Consider the following 20,654-nt stretch of genomic DNA (forward strand, 5'->3'; position numbering starts at 1 on the left):
AAGTTAAAGAAAGAATGAGAATCTCACCTCTTTCTTCAAGTGTCTGACAAGGGACCACCTAACATTCAGATCCTAGAGGAACACCAGTATCAATCTATTTCCGAAATACTAGCAAAATATAATTTCTCTTATTTTTATGCTAAAAAGTATTTTAAAATATTTTCTTTAGTGCTGATTTTCTTATAATAGATTATTTGTGATTGATTGTCCTGTGAGCCACTGACTCAAAAGTTGAAACAGAAATAATCTTTCCACAAATAAAGAGCAAACAACTGGGCTTGATTTGCTTGTCTGCACTGCTTTAGAAAAAGTCTTCTAGTTTTATTTGTTCTTCAAATAAATCAACACTTTCTACAGTGTCAATATGCTTTCTAAACACAGTAGATTTTAATTAATTAAAATAATGCACATACATTACAGAAAATTTGGAAAATATAAGAAACAGACGGGCATGGTCACACATGCCTGTAATCCCAGTAGCTCCAGAAGCTGAGGTAAGAGGATTGCAAGTTCAAAGCCAGCCTCAGCAACTTAGCTGAGGCCCTAAGCAACTCAGTGAGATGCTGTTTCTAAAAAAAATACATAAAAAGGATGGGGATGTGGCTCAGTGGTTAAGTGTCCCTGGGTTTAATCCCTGGACCCAAAAAACAAAAACCCAAAGACAAGCTTTAATTGTCTTTAAAATATTAAAACTTTATTATTTTAATGATTTTTTTCTTCAGTACCAGGAACTGAATCCAGGGAGAGGTTCTACCACAGAACTACAGCCCCAGCCCTTCTTATTGTTTATTTTGAGACAACTTTTTCCTAAATTGCTATGGATGAACTTGAACTTGCAATCCTCTGGCTTCAGCCTCCTGAATCATTGGGATTATAGGTGTGGGCTGTTCCTATGATTTCCTTTTGATATTTTCTCTGTTCATTGGTTTTATTTCATATTTGTTTGTAACTGCTATAGTCATAAAACTTTTATATTTAGATATAAATTTTTGTGTCTAATCTTTTCTCTTAACATTGCATAAAAATTTTTCTTTTCTTTTTTTTTTTAAAGAGAGAGAGAGAATTTTTTAATATTTATTTTGTAGTTTTCGGCGGACACAACATCTTTGTTTGTATGTGGTGCTGAGGATGGAACCCGGGCCGCACGCATGCCAGGCCAGCATGCTACCGCTTGAGCTACATCCCCAGCGCCACATAAAAATTTTTCTATTCCAAACTTCCTGAGCACCTTTTAACAGCTGCATCCTATTCAGTGACTGATTAACCATTTTATTGGACACATGGCTTGTTTCAAATTTTTCCCTTCAATAAGTATGTGTAGAGACAATCTTTGTGCATAAAAGCTTTTTCTACAATTAGGATTATCTTCTAAGAGTAGATTCTCAACATTTTTATAATTTATTATCTTCATAAGAAATAAAGTATGCCCCCGAAGTCTATATATGACACAGACATTGCCATCTTATTTTAGAGCAGTTTTGCCTTTCTCCAGGAACAAGCATAAGAACTTGGAAGTTTAAAGGGTTCTTTTATGATAAACAATGGTTTTCTAAGGGAAAAACTTGAGAATCACCACTGTAGACAAAAAGATCACAGAGCTGGAAAACAGCAGAGATGTTTGGTCAATTTCTCCACAAATAAGTGGCATGGGAGACCCCTTAAAGACATCACAATCTCTGAAACACTATATACACACCAAGTTTACTTGCTGAGACTTAGTGATGGACATGGGGGTTACTGTGTTATTTCTTCTATTGAATGTTTGAAACCTTTCTGAATAAAGTTTTTAAAGTTTTTAAAGTTAGGAGTACAGCTCAGTTTTAGAATGCTGCTTAGCATGCAAAAGCACTGAGTTCAATCCCCAGCACCATAAAAGAAAAAAATTTAACAAATAACCATTGTAAAAAAATCAAAATGTGCCTGACCAATCTTTTTTTTAATATTTTTTAGTTGTTGATGGAAATGTATTTTTTATTTATTCATTTATATGCAGTGATGAAAATCGAACCCAGGGCCTCATACATGCTAGGCAAATGCTCTACCCCAGCCCCTGATCAATCTTATAAAATGAACCTGCCACATAACAAGATGTGTGAGTTCTGCTACTTCGTCCTTGCCATAAAATAGGAAGTGGTGTTTTAAAACCTCTAAAATGAAATATCATTCAAATGCTGCTAACTTTCAGTGAATCCACTCAAATTTCTTGGGGAATCCAGAAGATCCTTTGCCATTACAACTAGAAGGTCTGGATAACTCAAGGGTCCCTCCATATTGAGAATTCCATGGTTCCCCAATCTAGAATTTCCAAATAACTTAACATGTTCTCACAATTTAACCCCCTTATCTTTTTTTTAATCTTTTGGTTTAACTAAAAGTATACAATTTAATGTAGAGGGGGTTGGTTTGTTTGTTTCTAATGCTGGAGATTGAACCCAGAGCTTCATGCATACTATGCAAGTAGTCTACCACTGAGCTACAGCCCCATCCCTACAATTTAAGTAGTAAATTAAAAGAACTCAAACTCTGCCAGATGCAGTGGAACACCCCTGTAATTCCAGCCACTTGGGAGACTGAGAGAGGAGGATCAAAATTTGTGGCCAGCCTCAGCAACTTAGTGAGTCCCTAAACAACTCAGCAAGACTTAAAATTTTTTAAATAATTTTTTTTTTAAAAAAAAAAAAAAGGTCTGAGGATGTAGCTCAGTGGTAAACATCCCCGGGGTTCAAACTCCAGTATCAAAAACAAACAAAACTAAACAAAAAAAACCCTCAAAATCCATTCAGCAAATCTCACAGAATAAATATATATCATCAATACTCCAGATTGCAGGACAGAAATTTGTTCAAGGGGCAGAAATTCAAATTTGTTGTTGATGACCATACAAAACAGACAGCTAGATTCTCCCAAATAAACAAAAAGTCTTATCTATGAATTCCCCCAGTTTTTGTGAATGTGAATATTAACTGAAATGTTATAAGCCCTTTGAAAACTCCAAGAACCCCAGTTCTGGCCTACCCTTTATTCCTTATTATTCCAGGATCATTCTAAAACCAAAGTTACCCAACAGCTTACTAATAAAGGTTGAAAAGTAGATCTAAACATGTGATTTTGTTTCTTGGGGGGTGGGGGTTGTTTTGTTTTTACATTTATACTTCCTGGACCCAAAAACACATCTTTGGTATAGACTGGCTTGAAGGAAAGAATATCTGGAATTTTTTTTTTTTATTATTAAAACAATGTTTTTGGGTTTTGTGGTTTTGTTGTTGTTGTGAAAAGGGGTCACCCTATGTTCCTCAGGCTGGTTCCTGGGCTAAAATCATCCACCTGCCTCAGCCTCCTGAGTAGCTGGCACCCCTGGCTTGAAACAATATAATATTACCAATAATAATTTATAAGACTAAAGACAATATAAAACCTGTTATTTGAATTTTTTTAATACCTTTCAAACCAAAGTTTCAGTACTTAAAACAACTACACTATCTACATTAATTATCTGGACCCCTGCTGTAGAGGGTTCAAATGATGACTAATGGTTGGGTGACCTGATCCTCAGAAATTAGAAATGTTCCATCTCGAATTCTTTAGGTTCTGACCCATAGTGGCAGGGTTCAGCATGGGGAAGACCCGCATCCAGTGACTGGGAACCTTCTGCATCTGGTCTAGGCGAAGTCACGTGCGTGTACACAACTGTCAGAGCTCATCAGAGAAGCAACTCTTCACCTCTGTGCATCTTATCCGGAGTCAAGCTCCGTTAAAATTGGGATGTGCAAACAAACCGGCAAAACTGCAGCATTCAAGGTAGAGCAGCGGGAAGAGGGCGGAGTCCCGGCTCCGGAAATGCTCCCTACGTGTTGTTTGTGCAACAGTATGCTGAAGAGTCGGCCAGGGGGACACTCGCAGGTTCTGCTACACAGTACGCAGGACCAAAAAAAAAAAAAAAAAAAGAAAGAAAGAAAAATGACGATGATAACGATGATGAGGTGCGCTTAAACTGAACCCAAAACGGAGCTCCGGAACCAGCGGTGCGCGGCCGCCGGCCAGGCACGTGCGGGGCGCTCCCGACCGCAGCGCTGCCCGAGAGCCGAGAGGGAACTGGGGCTGCGGGGGGCCGAGCTCACCGGGGGCCTGTAGCAGCCCCGAGGATGGCGCCGAGGAACCCCCACGCGAGACGGCGGGTCGCGGGGGTCAGGGGCGGCTCCTCCCGGGCCCGGCCCCGCCCGACTGACCTGTGACGCTGGCCCGGGTGACGCGCTGCACCACGGCCTTCATGGCGGCGGCTGGGGCGAGTGGGGCGGCGCCGTGCTCTGTCCGGCCTCGCTACTCAACGGGCGATTCCCGGCCCGGCGCCCTCTGCGGGTGACACCCGGAAGCGCGCCCAGTTCGACCAGGTCGGCAGGGGCCTGCCCACATCAGCCACGCCCACCCGCCGATTGGTCCCGCCTACGTCAATCACGCCTACCAGAGACCTAACCCCAACCCCGCCCATCCTCTGTAGGCCCCGCCCCATCAACAGCAGCGCTCAGCCTAAGCTCTGACGTCCTACAACCCCTGGTCAAGCCTCCCACTCCAGCCCAGATTCCACTCTGCCCAGACTGACCTCTGTCTCTGCACTGTTTTTCTTCTACCTCATCCCCAGTCCTAATAACCCAATCACTGCTAAGTCCCAACTTTGTCCTGAATCCTATACCTGTTTTTTCCCTTCCTCTTTCCCACTCCTCTGCCCCAGATCCTCCCAAATTCCTCCCTTGCCTTGGTGTCTCTGCAGCTTGTCAGATGCCAAATACAAAAGGAACTGCTGCTAAAATAACCATTTAATTATGTAAGTATTATGAGTATTTGTTTGATTTAGCCATGCCATAATGATAAATAATGGTGATTCTAGAATTCTGACTCCTCCAGTAATACTAACAATTAGGCTTCTCAGAGAGTTATTAGGGAATTTGAGTGAAAGTATGCAAAATTGCTTGGAATATGGAACTATTACCCTAACAAATTATTATTATTGTTAAAAAATAGTTCCATCTCTATTGAAGGATATGGAAAACGAAAACCAAGACAGTGTAACCTAAGAGGAGGGAGGGAGGAAGGAAGAAGGTGAAATATGCATCCCTTCCCATTGACAATGGGTCCTGAAGGGAGGAGGAGGATACTGAGTGATGGGCCCTAGACTTTCACCCTTTCCCATTGCCAATGAATCCTGGAAGGAGAAAAGAAAATAGTGAAGCTCTGGGTAACAATGGATCCCAGGAAAGAAGATATGCAGTGAACACTGGGCTTTGAGCTTTCATCCCTTCCCAAAAACAATGAGTTTTGGACTTTTTATAACTTTTTTCCTGACTGCCCAAACTGACACATTCTGCTGCAGTCTCCAATGATTAAGCCACCCTCATTGTAAACTATAAAACACAGATCCCTTCTGTAACCAGGGGGCCATTTTCTACCCAGAAAATGAGCTCCTCTGATGACTGACTCTGCTGCTGAATAAAAGACATAGCTGATCCATGAGTTCTGCTCCTGTCCTGGTTATTTGTGCTTTCATTATGGTGCCAAAACTCTTTTGGGTGTTTTTGATTGCATATATAGCTCAGTGTAAGAGCATGTTCTTGGCGTGCAAAAAGCAAAGGCAGAAAGAGACAGAAAGAAAGATTGATTTCATCCCAGTGTGTCTTCACCTTGAAGGCCTCTAAAAATAATGTGGCTGAATGTTAAATATTGAATACAAAATTACCTGAATGAAGTGGTCCAAGTGAAAATTACAGTAATGAGAAATCCCAATATCCCAATATTGCACCGTTCCAGAAGGACACAATAACTTTTTTTTTGGGGGGGGGGTGCTACCAGGGATTGAACCCAGGGGTGCTTAACCACTGAGCCACATCCCCAGATCTCTTTATATTTTTTCATTTTGCAACAGGGTCTTACTAATTTGCTTAGGGCCTTGCCAAGTTGCTAAAATTTGATTTGAACTTATGATCCTCAGCCTCCCAAGCTGCTGGGATTAAAAGTATGCGCCACCATGCCTGGTGACAATGTCAATTTTAAATTATTTCTGCCAAAAAAAGAAATGTAAAACCTGAATCCAATCTTGAAGAAACATCAGACAAACCTAAATTAAGAATATTCTAACAAATAACTAGTCAGAATTCTTCTAATATCAAGAAAAAAAGTCTAAGGGACTATTTCAGATTAAAGGAGACTTTTAGAGAGACAGAAAAACTACATATGACCCGTGAACTTGGATTGCATCCTGGCAGAAAAGGCAGAGGGGTTTCATTATCAGGACATTAATAATATTAACCTCCTCAGAGTTGATAAATCTCTAAAATAATTTGCTGAACTCAGAAAAGCACTATACCCATAATTATGGGTTTATTATAAATGATATAAATTGGGACCAGCAAAATGAAGACATGGGACAAGGTCTACGAGAGTTTCAAATGTAGCGTATCTGTTCTCCCTCCGTGTGGAATCAGGGTTCTTCACCCTTGAGCACATCAGCATGTTCACCAACCAGGAAACTGAAACTTCAACGTCCAAGGTTTTAACTGGGGTTTCATGATCTTAAGTGTGATTGAATCATTGGCTACTTGGTTGAACTCAATCTCCAGCTCCACCCTTTCCCCTCCTGCAGGTAAGGCTAGCTCCAAGTTCCAGCATTATAATCACACAAATGGTCTTTCCAGTAAACAGTTCTCATCCTGGATTGTTCTCATTAATGTAAACTCAGCTATGATCAAGGGTTTCATGTACAACAGAGACACTCCTATCACTTGGGCAATTCCAAGAGTTTTAAAAGTTCTGTGCCAGAAACGCAGAACAAAGACCAGACAAACTTTTTATTATGTAACAGGGATAGAAATCCTGAATTCCACCATTAAATCCAATAACTTGGTTCCTGAGGCTTGCCTTGAACGTATCATCCTCCTGCCTCACACTCTCAAATCACTGAGGTTACTGGTGTGCACCACTGTGCCCAGTGAGGCCCTGGCTCTGATCCCCAACACTGTAAAAAAGAAAAACAAAATCTTCTAGACAAATTTTAGCTATTTTGAATACAATACACTACTACTAACTAAAGTCATGATGCTGCATAGAACACCAAAATTTGTTTCTTCTGATACTTTGTATCCTCTGACCTACCTCTCAACTTGCTGCATCCACTTAGCCTTTCCCCTATGCCCCTGGAAACCACCATTCTACACTCTTTTGCAGTTGAAATATTTTTAAAAAGAAGGAAATGTATTCTGATATATTTTTAAGTATATGCAAACTTGGTGTGCTGGCACACCTGTAGTCCCAGCAACTCTGGAAGCTGAGGCAGGATGATAACTTGAGCCTAGGAATTCAAGACTGTGGAGGGCCACAGCCGAGTCGGGATGACACATGGCATTTTTGCCAGAAGTAGTGGTTGAGAGGTGACTGGCGTTCTCACGGAGTTCTCGCGGAGTTCCAGTTGAGTTCCAGTTGAGCTCTTGCGCGGATTCCCAGAGTTCCCATTGGTTGGGGAAGTGCAGGAGGAGGGATATTTCCGGTTGCTGGTTCCTGAATGAGCCGCATGGCGTTCGGGAGAAATTACCAGGGAGCATGTGTGGGTGTGCTGATGGAGTTCAGAAATAAAATTTGTTCCTGCTTCAGTTGCTCGTGATTTGTGCCCAGCCAGACTGCGGCATTTGGCGGCCCGTGCGGGGAATGCATGAAGCTCGGGCTTAAGTGAAATTGCTCGCCCCTAAGGGAAGGCGAGAGAATGGGTGACCATTTCAAAAAACAATGTGTTCTTGTTTTGATTTGTTTTGTTTTTGTTTCAAGCTGCCTATCCCTAGAACTTTCTCAGGCAAACTGGGAAAAATGGTTGGCTCAAGGTTTAAAGTTGTTCCCCCCTGAGGAAGAGATAGAAATAGACCACAAATGTACATGTCAAGAAAATAGGAAAATTGATACAACGATTTTTTGTTCCATTTTTGTTTCATTCTGTTTCAGTTTTGTTTTGTGTTATCTTATTGGGTTGTGTTATCTTTATAGAAGATTAGAAATTAGTAAAAAACAAACTGAAAGAGTGTTAAGTAAATTGTTAGAGGTCCAGACCATGGAGAAAGACATTTTAGATCATGCAAAAGAGAAGGTCTCTCAAGCTAGTCAGACAGAGGAAGAAAATTTAAAGGAAAGGGGGCTATAAGGGAAAAAGCTACACCAGGAGGCTGCTACTAACTCCGTTCTATCACCAGAAGGTGTAATTCAACCAACAGCTCCACCTATAGAGACAGCTGAGTGGCCCTCAACCCCCATAGTTGATAGATGGGATCCTGAGACAGGACCTCAAAGATCAGCATGCCCTGTACTTGAGCAGGCAGGAAGGCAGCGAATTCACCATGCTTTAGATTTCAAAACAGTGAAGCAGTTAAAGGAGGCTGTAACAACTTATGATCCTCAAGCACCCTTCACTGTAAGCATGGTCAAATCCATTACTAACTTGGACATGACACCAGCAGATTGGGCTAGCATGTGTAAATCTGTGCTAAATGGAGGACAATATTTGTTATGGAAGGTCGCAAATGAGGAATTTTGCATGGAGACGGCTAGGTGAAATGCAGCAGCCGGTTACCCTCAAAGAAATCTAGATATGTTGTTAGGAAAAGGACCTTATGAAGGTCAATGGCAACAAATTGAATATGATCCTGCTATATATCCACAAATTGCTGCAGACGCAGTTAGGGCATGGAAGACTTTACAAGGACATGGAGATTTACAAGGTCAATTATCTAAGGTAATACAGGGAGCTAATGAACCTTACGCTGAATTTGTAGATAGGCTTATTCAAACAGCTACCAGAGTTTTTGGGGATACAGAACAAGCAATGCCATTAATTAAACAACTGGCTTAATAGCAGGCAAATCATTGGTGCAGAGAGGTCATTAGACCATGGAAACATGGAGATTTGAACACATATATTAAATTACGTAGAGACATTAATGAACAAGGGCAAGTCTTGGCAGTACAACAGGCTTTAGATGCCAGGCCAAAAACATGCTACAATTGTGAACAAACAGGACATTTTAAAAGGAATTGCCCCATAGGAGGCGGGTTTAACAAAACTAGGTATCAAAGAAATAGAATACCTGGTATTTGCCCACGAGGCCATAGAGGGAGACATTGGGCTAATGAATGCCGTTCTCAAACCACCATAGAGGGTACTCCATTATCAAAAAATGGATAAGGACCAGGCGTTTACCCAACATATCATGGAGAAAGGCATCAGGCTCCATTGCCAAAAAACGGACAGGGGGGCCCAATGCTCCGGGGCCCATGACCACAAATATACGGGGTACTGGAGGAACCCAGAAACACCATGGAGGAACCCAGCAACACCATCAGGGTAGTGCCCAGGACACATTATCCATCAGATCTCTCATCAGACGAACCAGAGGGAGCGCAGGGTTGGACATCTGTGCCTCCACCAGAGCAGTACTAACTCCAGAGATGGGAGTTCAAATCATCCCCACAGGAGTAAAAGGACCTCTTCCCCAAGGAACAGTAGGCTTATTGTTGGGACGAAGTTCTTCTACTCTAAAAGGACTTATGATAAGTCCTGGGGTAATTGATCCCGATTATGAAGGTGAAATAAAAATTATAGCTAGTTCTCCAAAGGGTATAACAGTAATTTCACCAGGAGATAGAATAGCACAGTTATTAATAATACCCAGCCTACATGATAAATTTTCCAGTAGTACTATAGAAAGAGGTTCCAGGGGATTAGGCTCCACAGGTGTAGATTGGGCTATGCTATCTTTAAATTTAGATTCTCGCCCAATGCAAAAACTAAATATTCAAGGACATGAATTTAATGGGCTACTGGATAAAGGTGCAGACCTTAGCATCATATCTTGTCAAGAATGGCCAAAACATTGGCTATTAAAACAAGCCACTCAAATGCTTCAAGGCCTAGGAGTGGCGACTAATCCCCATAGAAGTGCAATGGTATCAGATTGGAAGGAACCTGAAGGATGTGAAGGAACTATACAGCCATCTGTATTGGATCATCTTCCTATAAATTTATGGGGACGAGATGTCCTAGATCAATTAACATCAATCCAAATGTGCCCACTATTAGGGCTAGACAAGGTTTTAGGAAAGAGGAAAGATTAGGAGAACAAGAGCAAGGTATAGCAGCACCAATTCAAATAGATCAAGGAATAAATAGACATGGATTGGGTTTTCAGAAGGAGTCACTGAGACAGAAAGACCAGTATGGGTTCCTCAGTGGCCCCTGACTAAAGAAAAGATACAAGCAGCCCATGACCTGGTCAAACAACAATTAGCGGAGGGACATATACAACCTTCCATATCTCCCTATAATACTCCCATTTTTGTCATTAAAAAGAAATCTGGTAAATGGAGATTATTGCAAGATTTAAGAGCCATTAATAATGAGATGGTTATTATGGGACCTACTCAATCGGGGATTCCTCAATTGTCTGCTTTGCCAAAAACCTGGAACGTTTTAGCTATAGATAATAAAATTTTTTTTTTTCAATTCCAATTCATCCTGAGGATAGTCCACGTTTTGCATTTACTATCCCTGCACTGAATCATGAAGGTCCTGATCAGAGATATGAATGGAAAGTACTCCCTCAAGGGATGGCTAACAGCCCAACTATGTGTCAAATTTATGTTAACAAAGCAATCCAGCCACTTAGAAATCAAAATCCTGAACTACAAATATTTCACTATATGGATGATGTATTGTTAGCACACAAAGATAAAAACACATTGCTAGAATGTTATGCCACACTTACAAATTTATTAAAAAATATAATCTAGAGATAGCAATAGATAAAGTACAATTAAATTTTCCAATTAATTATTTAGGAGTTCTGTTATCCTCAACCATGATCCGTCCACCAAAAATTCAAATATGAGTAGATCAACTCAAATCACTTAACGACTTTCAAAAGTTATTAGGAGACATTGTCACGACCCCTTGCCCGCAAGGAAGACGCAACTCAGGAATCTTCTTTCAGCAGTTTATTCAGGCCTTTACTTATGTGTTTCTGGAAGCTTCTTTTTCTCTCTACTACTACTACTACTACTACTACTACTACTCCTACTGCCACTACTCCTACTACTACTACTACTCCTACATGCCCCAGCCTTAATAAAGCAGATAAATCCCCAATGCACAACTGCCACGTGGATCTTTCTCATAGGGTGTTTTACAGCTACGTGCCAACTCTCCCAAAATAAGGAGTTGTTTATCACAGGCCACGGCGCTTATCAGCGCCATCTTGTAATGGCGGCCACAGTACACAGAAACGGCTCACCACAAGACATAATTTGGATAAGGCCTTATCTAGGCATACCAACAGGAGAGTTGAGACCTTTATTTGATTTCTTAAAAGGTCCATCAGATCCAAATTCACCCTACATGTTAACACCCGAAGCAAGAAAGGCATTAAAAACTACTGAAACATATATGGAAAATATGCATTTGGATAGAATTGATATGTTTGCCTTTATTTTTATTTATTGTAACACCAACAAAAAATATTCCTACAGGAGTATTTTGGCAAGAAGGTCCATTATTGTGGATACATTTATCTTATTCTCCTAACACTATTCTTACTAGGTATCCTGAGGCTGTAGGACAATTAATACTCAAAGGAATAAAAGCAGCAAAGAGAGTGTTTGAAATTTCTCCCAATAAAATTATTACTCCATATACTATGGATCAAATTGATGAGTTAGCTAATGAGTTAAATACCTGGGCAATAATCATGTGTAAATCTTGATAATTTGATAATCATTTACCATCTAATCCTTTGTTGTCTTTTTGGTCCTCGCATCCTATAGTTTTTCCAAAAATGACAAGAAAAACACCTATCATGAATGCTCCAAATATATTCATTGATGGGTCAAATAATGGTACAGCGTAGTAGTTACCCCTGATCAAACTTTTACATTTTTAGTACCCAAACAATCAGCTCAAAAGGTAGAGCTTAATGCAGTTTTACAAGCTTTTGTGATGTTTAAAGATTCTGTATTTAGGGCTGGGGATGTGGCTCAAGCGGTAGCACGCTCACCTGGCATGCGTGTGGCCCGGGTTCAATCCTCAGCACCACATACAAAGATGTTGTGTCTGCTGAAAACTAAAGAAAATAAATATTAAAATTCTAAAAAAAAAAAAAGATTCTGTATTTAATTTATTTTCTGATAGTCAGTATATAGTTAATGCTATAGTATCCCTTGAAGATGCTGGTAGGATTTCTCCTTCCTCTACAGTTTTCTCTTTGTTTTCCACTATAAAAAGTCTAATCTGGGACAGAAAAGATCCAATCTTTATAGGACATATCAGGGCACATACAGGATTGCCAGGAGCCCTTAGTTTGGGCAATGATTTAGCAGATAAAACTACACATGACATACATATTTTCTCTACACTAGATGAAGCTACAAATTTTCATAAAAGGTTCCATGTCAATGTTAATACTTTACAAAAATGTTTTAAAATAACTAAGGAACAAGCTAGACAAATAATAAAACAATGTCAATATTGTGTGACCTTTTTACCCCAAGTTAATCTTGGAGTCAATCCTAGAGGATTGATACCTAACCATATTTGGCAGATGGACGTCACATACTTGACAGAATTTGGAAAATTAAAATACTTGCATGTTACAGTAGATACTTCTTCCGGATTTTTGATGGGCTCCCTTCATGCCAGAGAAAAAACTAAAGATATTATAGCTCATTGCTTACAAAATTTTGCCACTGTGGGCGTTCCAAAACAGTTAAAAACAGATAATGGTCCTGATTATACTTCTACCTCCTTTAAAAAATTTTGCTCATCATTTGGCATTACTCACATAACAGGAATCCCATACAATTCTCAGGGACAAGGCATAGTTGAAAGAGCTCATCAAACTATTAAAATGTACTTATTAAAGCAAAAAGAGGGAATTGGAAAGGGGTATATATCCCTCAAAGATAAACTTAAAATAACCCTTTTTACTCTAAACTTTTTAAATTTGGATTCATCAGGGCTTAGTGCTGCGGAAAGTCATATGTGTCCAAAAAATGTACATAAGCCTAAGGTACTTTGGAAGGATATTCTAACAGGACAATCCTGACCCAGTGATTGTCTGGAGTCAGGGTTCTGTTTGTGTGTTTCCACAGGGAGAACAGCAGCCAATTTGGATTCCAGAGAGACTAACCAAAGAGATTTCTATAGACCAAAAAGAAGATGATTTGACTCAAATCCATAACAGCTGATATCCAGAGCTCCAGCTTGGCTATTCTTACATCTGTGACAGTGATTAACCAGGATGCTTTTTTCAATATATATTTTATTATTGCCTTTTCCCACATCATAAAGTTCTATTTTATTTTTTGAGCTCATACAGACCTAGGTTAATGTTTTTCTGATCAGTTTTATTTTTTGATTGTGGAGTTTTTAAACATTGCAATGGAGATTTCACCTGTGTAAAGCTACAAGGCCTTTACTATTATGTGTTGTATGTTTGTGTGCACACTTGTGTTTTGTGTTGTATGTCTGTGTGTGCGTATGTCCATATATCATATGGGGGAGCGCTCATGAAAAAATGGATCTGAATTTTTTTATTATTCACGTGATTTAAATGGTTTAATTTAAATTGGGTAAACAGCTGTTGAGGATTGTTTTAATATATGAACAAAAAAGGAGGTTAACAGATCTGTTTGTTTACTTTCACCTTTCCTTTTCATTATATTTAATAATTCTGTTCAGGATAATGTAAATTGTTCAGAAAATTGTTTTATTAGTGCCTATTGGAATGTTACATAATTTTTTTTAGCCATCATTGCCAGAATTCCTATCTTCATCCCAGTGCCAGTGAAGACAAAGATAAAACCAAACTACAGCTTTTTTGATAGTTATCACAACAAACTATATAACCTGATGCATCAATGAATAATAACTCAACAAGTAATGCTCAATCAAGGAGTCTATTTACTTTGGGAGGAAATGGACATATTGATGGATTCCTCTGCTTTGAACTGCTTGCAGAACTTGCCTGGACTATGTATCACTTGTGTGCATTGTGAACTATCTGTTGGTGCAGCGAAATGTGGTAGTGCTGGCATATCTTTGCTGATGGTGTCACCTGTGATACAATTTTCCAAAGGAGCCGTCAATTGGCTTGGTGTTGTGGCATTTCTGTATCCTCCTCCCTTCTGCTAGTGATGGTCTAAAATTTGGGGGCCAACAGAGGTGAGGCAAAGAACCTCACCCCCCCACACTGGCACCAAGGCCAAATTTGGGGGCCAACAGAGGTGAGACAAAGAACCTCACCCCCCCACTGGTGCAAAGGCCTATCCACAAGTATGGCTGTATGCTGGACCGATAGTCAGTGACGGGTATGATCCAATTGCAGTGGTACCAACCTAAGACAGGAGGCTGACGCCTACAGGTCAGCTCATCCAATGACGGGTAAGGACCATGTGTCGTATTGGACAGCCTAACAGGCACGGTCCCTAAACCACATTGCTTGTTGTTTAATTAAACAGAAGGTGGGAGATGTTGAGGGCCACAGCTGAGTTGGGATGACACATGGCATTTTTGCCAGAAGTAGTGGTTGAGAGGTGACGCCAGCGAGTTCTCACGGAGTTCCCGTTGAGTTCCAGTTGAGCTCTCGCGGGGATTCCCGGAGAGTTCCCATTGGTTGGGGAAGTGCCAGAGGAGGGATATTTCCCGTTGCTTGTTCCTGGATGAGCTGCGTGGCGTTCAGGAGAAATTCCTGGGGAGCATGTGTGGAGTGTGATGGTGGAGTTCAGAAATAAAGTTTGTTCCTGCTTCAGTGGCTCGTGATTTGTGCCCAGTCTGCCCTCACGCGGAGCCCCATTCTCTGGGAACTCACCTCCCCGCGGTTCAGGGAGGGCCCTGTTAGGGCCGCTATTTGGCCCTAGTCTCAGACTTTCTCAAGGGACATGGGGTAGAGTGACACAATGCACTCAGTTCGTAGCCCCACTGATGGGCTTCCCTCCGACAGTTTAACAAGACCCCATCTCTCTCTCTCTCTCTCTCTCTCTCTCTCTCTCTCTCTCTGTATATATATATATATATATATATATATATATATATATATACATATATATATATCATATATATTTATATTAATGTTTTATACATAAATGCAAACTTCAACTTCGATTAAACTCAGAGCACTCATCAATGGATTGGTGCCTTTCTTGAGGGAATGAGTTCACTGTTGTGGGAGTTCAGCTCCCTTTTCCCTACATGTATCTGCTTGCCTTTCCATTCTCTGAAATGAGTTGAAGCAGCATAAAGCTCTTAGACTTCCCAACCTTCAGAACTGTGAAACCAAATAAACCTCCATTCTTCATAAATTATCCATGTCAGATAGTTTGTTATAGCAACAGCAAAACAAGCTAAGACACTCCCTGAAGCACAATTTATAAAGACAGAAATCAAACGGAGGAGTGATAACTGACTTCAAGGAGTGGAAGTGACAGAAAACTAAAAGTCTGAAAAGGAGACATTGATGAGAAGCCAGATATTTAGTTCCAGAAACATAAAAGTTCTCAGGAACTGAAAGCAACAGGTACAGTTGGAGGTAGGCTACACAAAGAGGGACATTCAAGTCTCCAGAAGCAACAGTTAGACCCCCAGGTGCCCACCCTCACTCGCTGCACTTAGCCTGGGAGAGATCCAAGGTTTCTGTTCTGATAATCCTCATGAATATTAGCCAGAGCAAGGATGGGGATATGGCACTGGAATAAGTGAAAATCTCTACTTTAAACTAGCATCTCAAGCTCCTCCTACTCTCTGCCTAGGATAGTAGAGAGAGAACTCTTCTCTGGGGAACTGAGCTATAGACATTGGTGTTTCCGTTGCCCCCAATAAAATTCCTAGCTTCCTGTCAACAGTGGACATTTATCATGGAATTTACTGCCTACCATTTTGCAAACATCCTTCCTATATTTGGGAAACTTCTCACCTTAGAAGTCCCCACATCTCTGCCTGTTAGTGCCAGGTGTAGCTCAGTGGTAAACTACTTACCTAAGATGCACAAGGCCCTGGGTTCAATCTCTAGCACAGCAAAAAAAAAAATCAGTTTAAAAGTTGAATTATAGAAGACATAATTTATTTGCTTACTTTTTTTAAGAGAGAGTGAGAGAGAAGAGAGAGAGAGAGAGAATTTTTCTTTTTAATATTTATTTTTTAGTTCTCGGCAGACACAACATCCTTGTTGGTATGTGGTGCTGAGGATCGAACCCGGGCCGCACGCATGCCAGGGGGGCGCGCTACCGCTTGAGCCACATCCCCAGCCCCTATTTGCTTACTTTTTAATGTCTGTCTCACCCACCAGAAGGTAAAACTCCATGAGGACACTGTTTTGTTAATGTAGGGCAAACACACAGAGCAGTGCTGGCAAAGTAAGGGCTCAGCAAGTATTTATTGAATGTGAAAAATTATGCAACAGACCTCTCTAGAATATGCCACTTTAGCATAAAAATTATTTTGAGCTAAAGGCATTTGAGGGGCTGGGGATGTGGCTGAAGCGGTAGCGCGCTCGCCTGGCATGCGTGCGGCCCGGGTTCAATCCTCAGCACCACATACCAACAAAGATGTTGTGTCCGCCGAGAACTAAAAAATAAATATTAAAAATTCTCTCTCTCTCTCTCTCTCTCTCTCTCTCTCTCTCTCTCTCTCTCTCTCACACACACACACACACACTCACACTCTCTCTCTCTCTCTCTCTCTCTCTCTCTCTCTCTCTTAAAGGCATTTGAAAAACAGCTAAGTTACAGAAAGGGTTCTATGACCTCCCATTTTCCCTGTGCAAGGAGGAGACAAAACTCCTATATGAAAGACACTAGACCAGGAAGAAGAAACCATTCTTACAACCAAAGATGGAGAGTAAAGATCAGAATTCTGTACAACAGACCTTGTCAAAATTACTCATCTTCCATTGGATGCAGTGGCGCATGCCTGTGATTCCAGCGGCTTGAGAGGCTAAGGCAGGAGGATTTCAAGTCCAAAGCGAGCCTCAGTAACTTAGCAAGGCCCTAAGTCACTCAGCAAAACCCTGTCTCTTTTTTTTTTTTTTAAATTTTTTTTTTTTTTTAAAGAGAGAGTGAGAGAGGAGAGAGAGAGAGAGAGAGAGAGAGAGAGAGAGAGAGAGAGAGAGAGAGAGAGAATTTTTAATATTTATTTTTTAGTTCTCGGCAGACACAACATCTTTGTTGGTATGTGGTGCTGAGGATCGAACCCGGGCCGCACGCATGCCAGGCGAGCGCGCTACCGCTGAGCCACATCTCCAGCCCAAAACCCTGTCTCTTTAAACAAAATATTTTAAAAAGGGCTGGGGGGGGAGGGCTGGGGCTGGGGCTCAGTGGTAGAGTTCTCATCTCACATGTGTGAGGTCCTGGGTTCCATCCTCAGCACCACAAAAATAAAATAAAAAGGTATTGTGTCCACCTACAACAACAACAAAAAAATATTTTAAAAAATTAAAAAAGGGCTGGGGATATGGCTCAGTTGTTAAGTGCCCCTGGGTTCAATCCCTGGTGCAAAAAAAAAAAAAAAAATCACTCATCTTCCTTTGGACATCTATACATTTTAGCTACTCTTCTACAATTGTTTGTCTTTGTTCAACCCAGTACACTGTCTAAGGACTTAGGTCTTACTACTTGTTTGGGTCTCCAATGTCCCAAGGAGGCTCTCATGTACAAATAAATATCTATATGTTTTTCTCTAAGTTTTCATATATCATTTAATTCTCAGACCCAGCCAGAAAAAAGTTTTATCTTCTCTACAAATGTATTAGTGAATGAATGTATTCCCCAAAAAAGTAAAATACAATAGACAAAAGAGATCAACAATAGTTTAGAAAAGTTATTAAATAATGAAAAACAGTCTGGAGTGTCTATTAGGAATTCCAGACAAACAGGGAAAAAAAAAGTTAAAATGTCAAGGAGGAGTTCCTAATAAAAAAAACTCCCCACAATTAAATAAGTTTTTCAATAAATTAAGAGTCCACTGAGTGATCATTCTAATGAATCTTTTAAAAGTCCCATTAAGTGCATCATTGAGCAATTTCATAACACTAGAGATAAAAAGTATCCTAAGACCTTCCAAGAGGGAAAAGAGGAGGAAGGAGAAGGGAAAAGAAGGGGTGGGGCGGGGGAACAGCTCATAATCAAAGGATTAAAACTTCTCACCTGCAGTACTGAAATTGCTAGTATACAAATGATTGATGTTTTCATAATGCTGGGGGAGAATATGACTATCAAACCTTCAATTCTACACTCAGACCTACTAGAAATAAAGTGTGAGAATGAAAATGAAGACATTTTCAGATATGAAACAATCTTCAAAAATCATATACCCTTTTTTGCTGGGCACTCCTGTAAGGATCAGAAGTTCAAAGCCAGCCTCAGCAAGAGTGAGGGGCTAAGCAACTCAGTGAGACCCTATCTCTAAATAAAATACAAAATAGGGCTGGGGATGTGGCTCAGTGGTCAAGTGCCCCTGAGCTCAATCCCTGGTACCTCTCCAAAAAAATTTTTAAAAATCATATACCCTTTTTTATGGAGACATAGGCCCAAGAAAAGAGAGAGATTGTTACTGGATCTCAAAGGAAACAGCAAAGAAAATAGTGTGTGAAGCAAACTAGGATGATCAGTTCAAACTGTAGCAAGAGAAAAAAGAGCTCCTCTGCCCCCACCCAAAACAAACAAAAAAAAGGAACTGATAAGGGCAGGAAGTTTTTGTGTGGGAAATTATATTGATAAGTTAGAGGGCATAGAAATAATGGGAATGGGAGATAAGCACCAAGAGAATTAAAAAAAAAAAAAAAGATGCAGTTAACTCCAGGAAGAAAAATGTTATATAAAGAACATGATTATAACCAGGCATGATGCTGCACCCCTGTAATCCCAGCTACTTGAGAGTCCATGGCAAGAGAATCTCAAGTTGGAGGACAGCCTGGACAACTTAGCAAGACTATCAGAATAAAATTAAAAATGGCTGGGGATGTGGCTTAGTGATAGAGTACTTACCTAGTACATGGGAGACTCTAGGTTCAATCCCCAGTACTGGGAGGAAATAGTGAGAAACCATATTTGCATAGTTAAAGTAAGATAAATATTTATTATTGTTTCAGCTAAAGTATGTAAGTTTTTTTGCAAAGACAGTATTGGGGAAAAGGACCAAATCCTGTTAAACAAATCGCAGGTTGAGCAAGGGTTTAGCAGGCCTGAGCTGGGGAGAGGGAACCACCAAAGTCCTACACAGAGGGCACAGGAAGCTGCTTTAGTGACAAGGTCTACTTGCTATCACAGTCTCCCATGTGGTTCAACTTCCAAAGCACGAATGTGGAAACTAAAGCCCAGAGAGGATCTGTGAAATGGGGGAATCTCTGCCTGTGTTGAAAAGTCTACACCCAGACAGAAGCCTCCCAGTGCTGATGTGTGGCACTCCACGTGGTGCCAAGCAGTGAATTCCTGAGTGGATGAGATTGCTGCAGATTCTCTGCCTGATCTCTCTCATACAACACAGCAAAGCCAGCTGACCAGGAGGGAGGGTTTCAACCTAGGTCTCACTGGCATTGAGGAAGAATGAAGCTGAAAGTGACATCTTGAAAACTGAGTGTCTACCTGCTTAATATGAGGCAAACACATTGCTGTTTCCACTTGACACTTCTTCCAAAAAATTTAGCAAAGCTAGAACATTCATGGAAAAGTAGTGAGCCTTACCATTCCTTCATCTTCAACTTCCAGGAGCAAAGAGACTATTATCTTTAAACACTTCTCTGACCTGGGAGCAGTGGTTCATGCCTGTAATCCCAGCTAAAGAGACTGAAGCCAGAGAATCACAAGTTGCAGGCCAGCCTGGGCAATTTAGCAAGACCCCATCTCAGAATAGTTTTTAAAAGGCTGGGGGTGAGGGCTGGGGCTGTGACTCAGTGGTAGAGTGCCTGCCTCACATGGGTGAGGCTCTGATTCAATCCTCAGCACCACATGAAAATTATATATATATATATATATATATATATATCACACACACACACACATATATATATATATATATATATATATATATATATTTTTAAAGGCTGGGGATAAGCCATGCACAGTGGTGTACATCTGTAGTCCTATCAACTAGGAAGCCTGAGGTTGGAGGCCAGCCTCAGAAAGTTAGTGAGGCCCTAAGCAACTTAGTGAGAACATGTCTCAAATTAAAAAAATGAAAAGGGCTGGGATATGGCTCATTGGTAAAGTGTGTCTAGAAAGGAAGGAAGGAAGGAAGGTTAGGGAGGGAGGGAGGGAGGGAGAGGAGAGAGAGGAAGGAAGAGAAACAAAGGAAGTCAGGGAGGGAGGGAGGGAGAGACTGACAGGTAGACAAATGCCATATGATTGAAAAATCAAAAACTATAAAAGCTTATTATTTAGAAATATAGACACACCAGAAAAAAAAAATAGCTGATAGTTGAAAGTGGGGAAGGGCAAAGGAAAAACAGGGATTTTTTTGTTATAAACTTTTGAGGGGCTGGGATTCTGGTTGAGTGGTAGAGTGCTCGCCCAGCATGCATGAGGCACTGGGTTTGATCCTCAACACCACATAAATGTAAAATAAAGATATTAAAAAAAACTTCTGAGCA

At 40.7% G+C, this 20,654-nt stretch overlaps 1 protein-coding gene across 1 annotated transcript in view; it reads right to left on the reverse strand.

Annotated features, from left to right (window-relative positions):
- Nucleotides 1–5,475, reverse strand: part of Dtd1 (D-aminoacyl-tRNA deacylase 1) — a 203,888-nt gene extending 198,413 nt beyond the window's left edge. The window contains exon 1 of the mRNA XM_026400693.2: nucleotides 4,227–5,475. Within this exon, the coding sequence (XP_026256478.2) occupies nucleotides 4,227–4,269 (43 nt within the window). The 5' untranslated portion in view covers nucleotides 4,270–5,475. The remainder of the gene's footprint in view (nucleotides 1–4,226) is intronic.
- Between the last annotated feature and the right edge of the window lie 15,179 nt (nucleotides 5,476–20,654).

This window comes from Urocitellus parryii, chromosome 6 (assembly GCF_045843805.1).
Source record: "Urocitellus parryii isolate mUroPar1 chromosome 6, mUroPar1.hap1, whole genome shotgun sequence".
Taxonomy (NCBI): domain Eukaryota; kingdom Metazoa; phylum Chordata; class Mammalia; order Rodentia; family Sciuridae; genus Urocitellus; species Urocitellus parryii.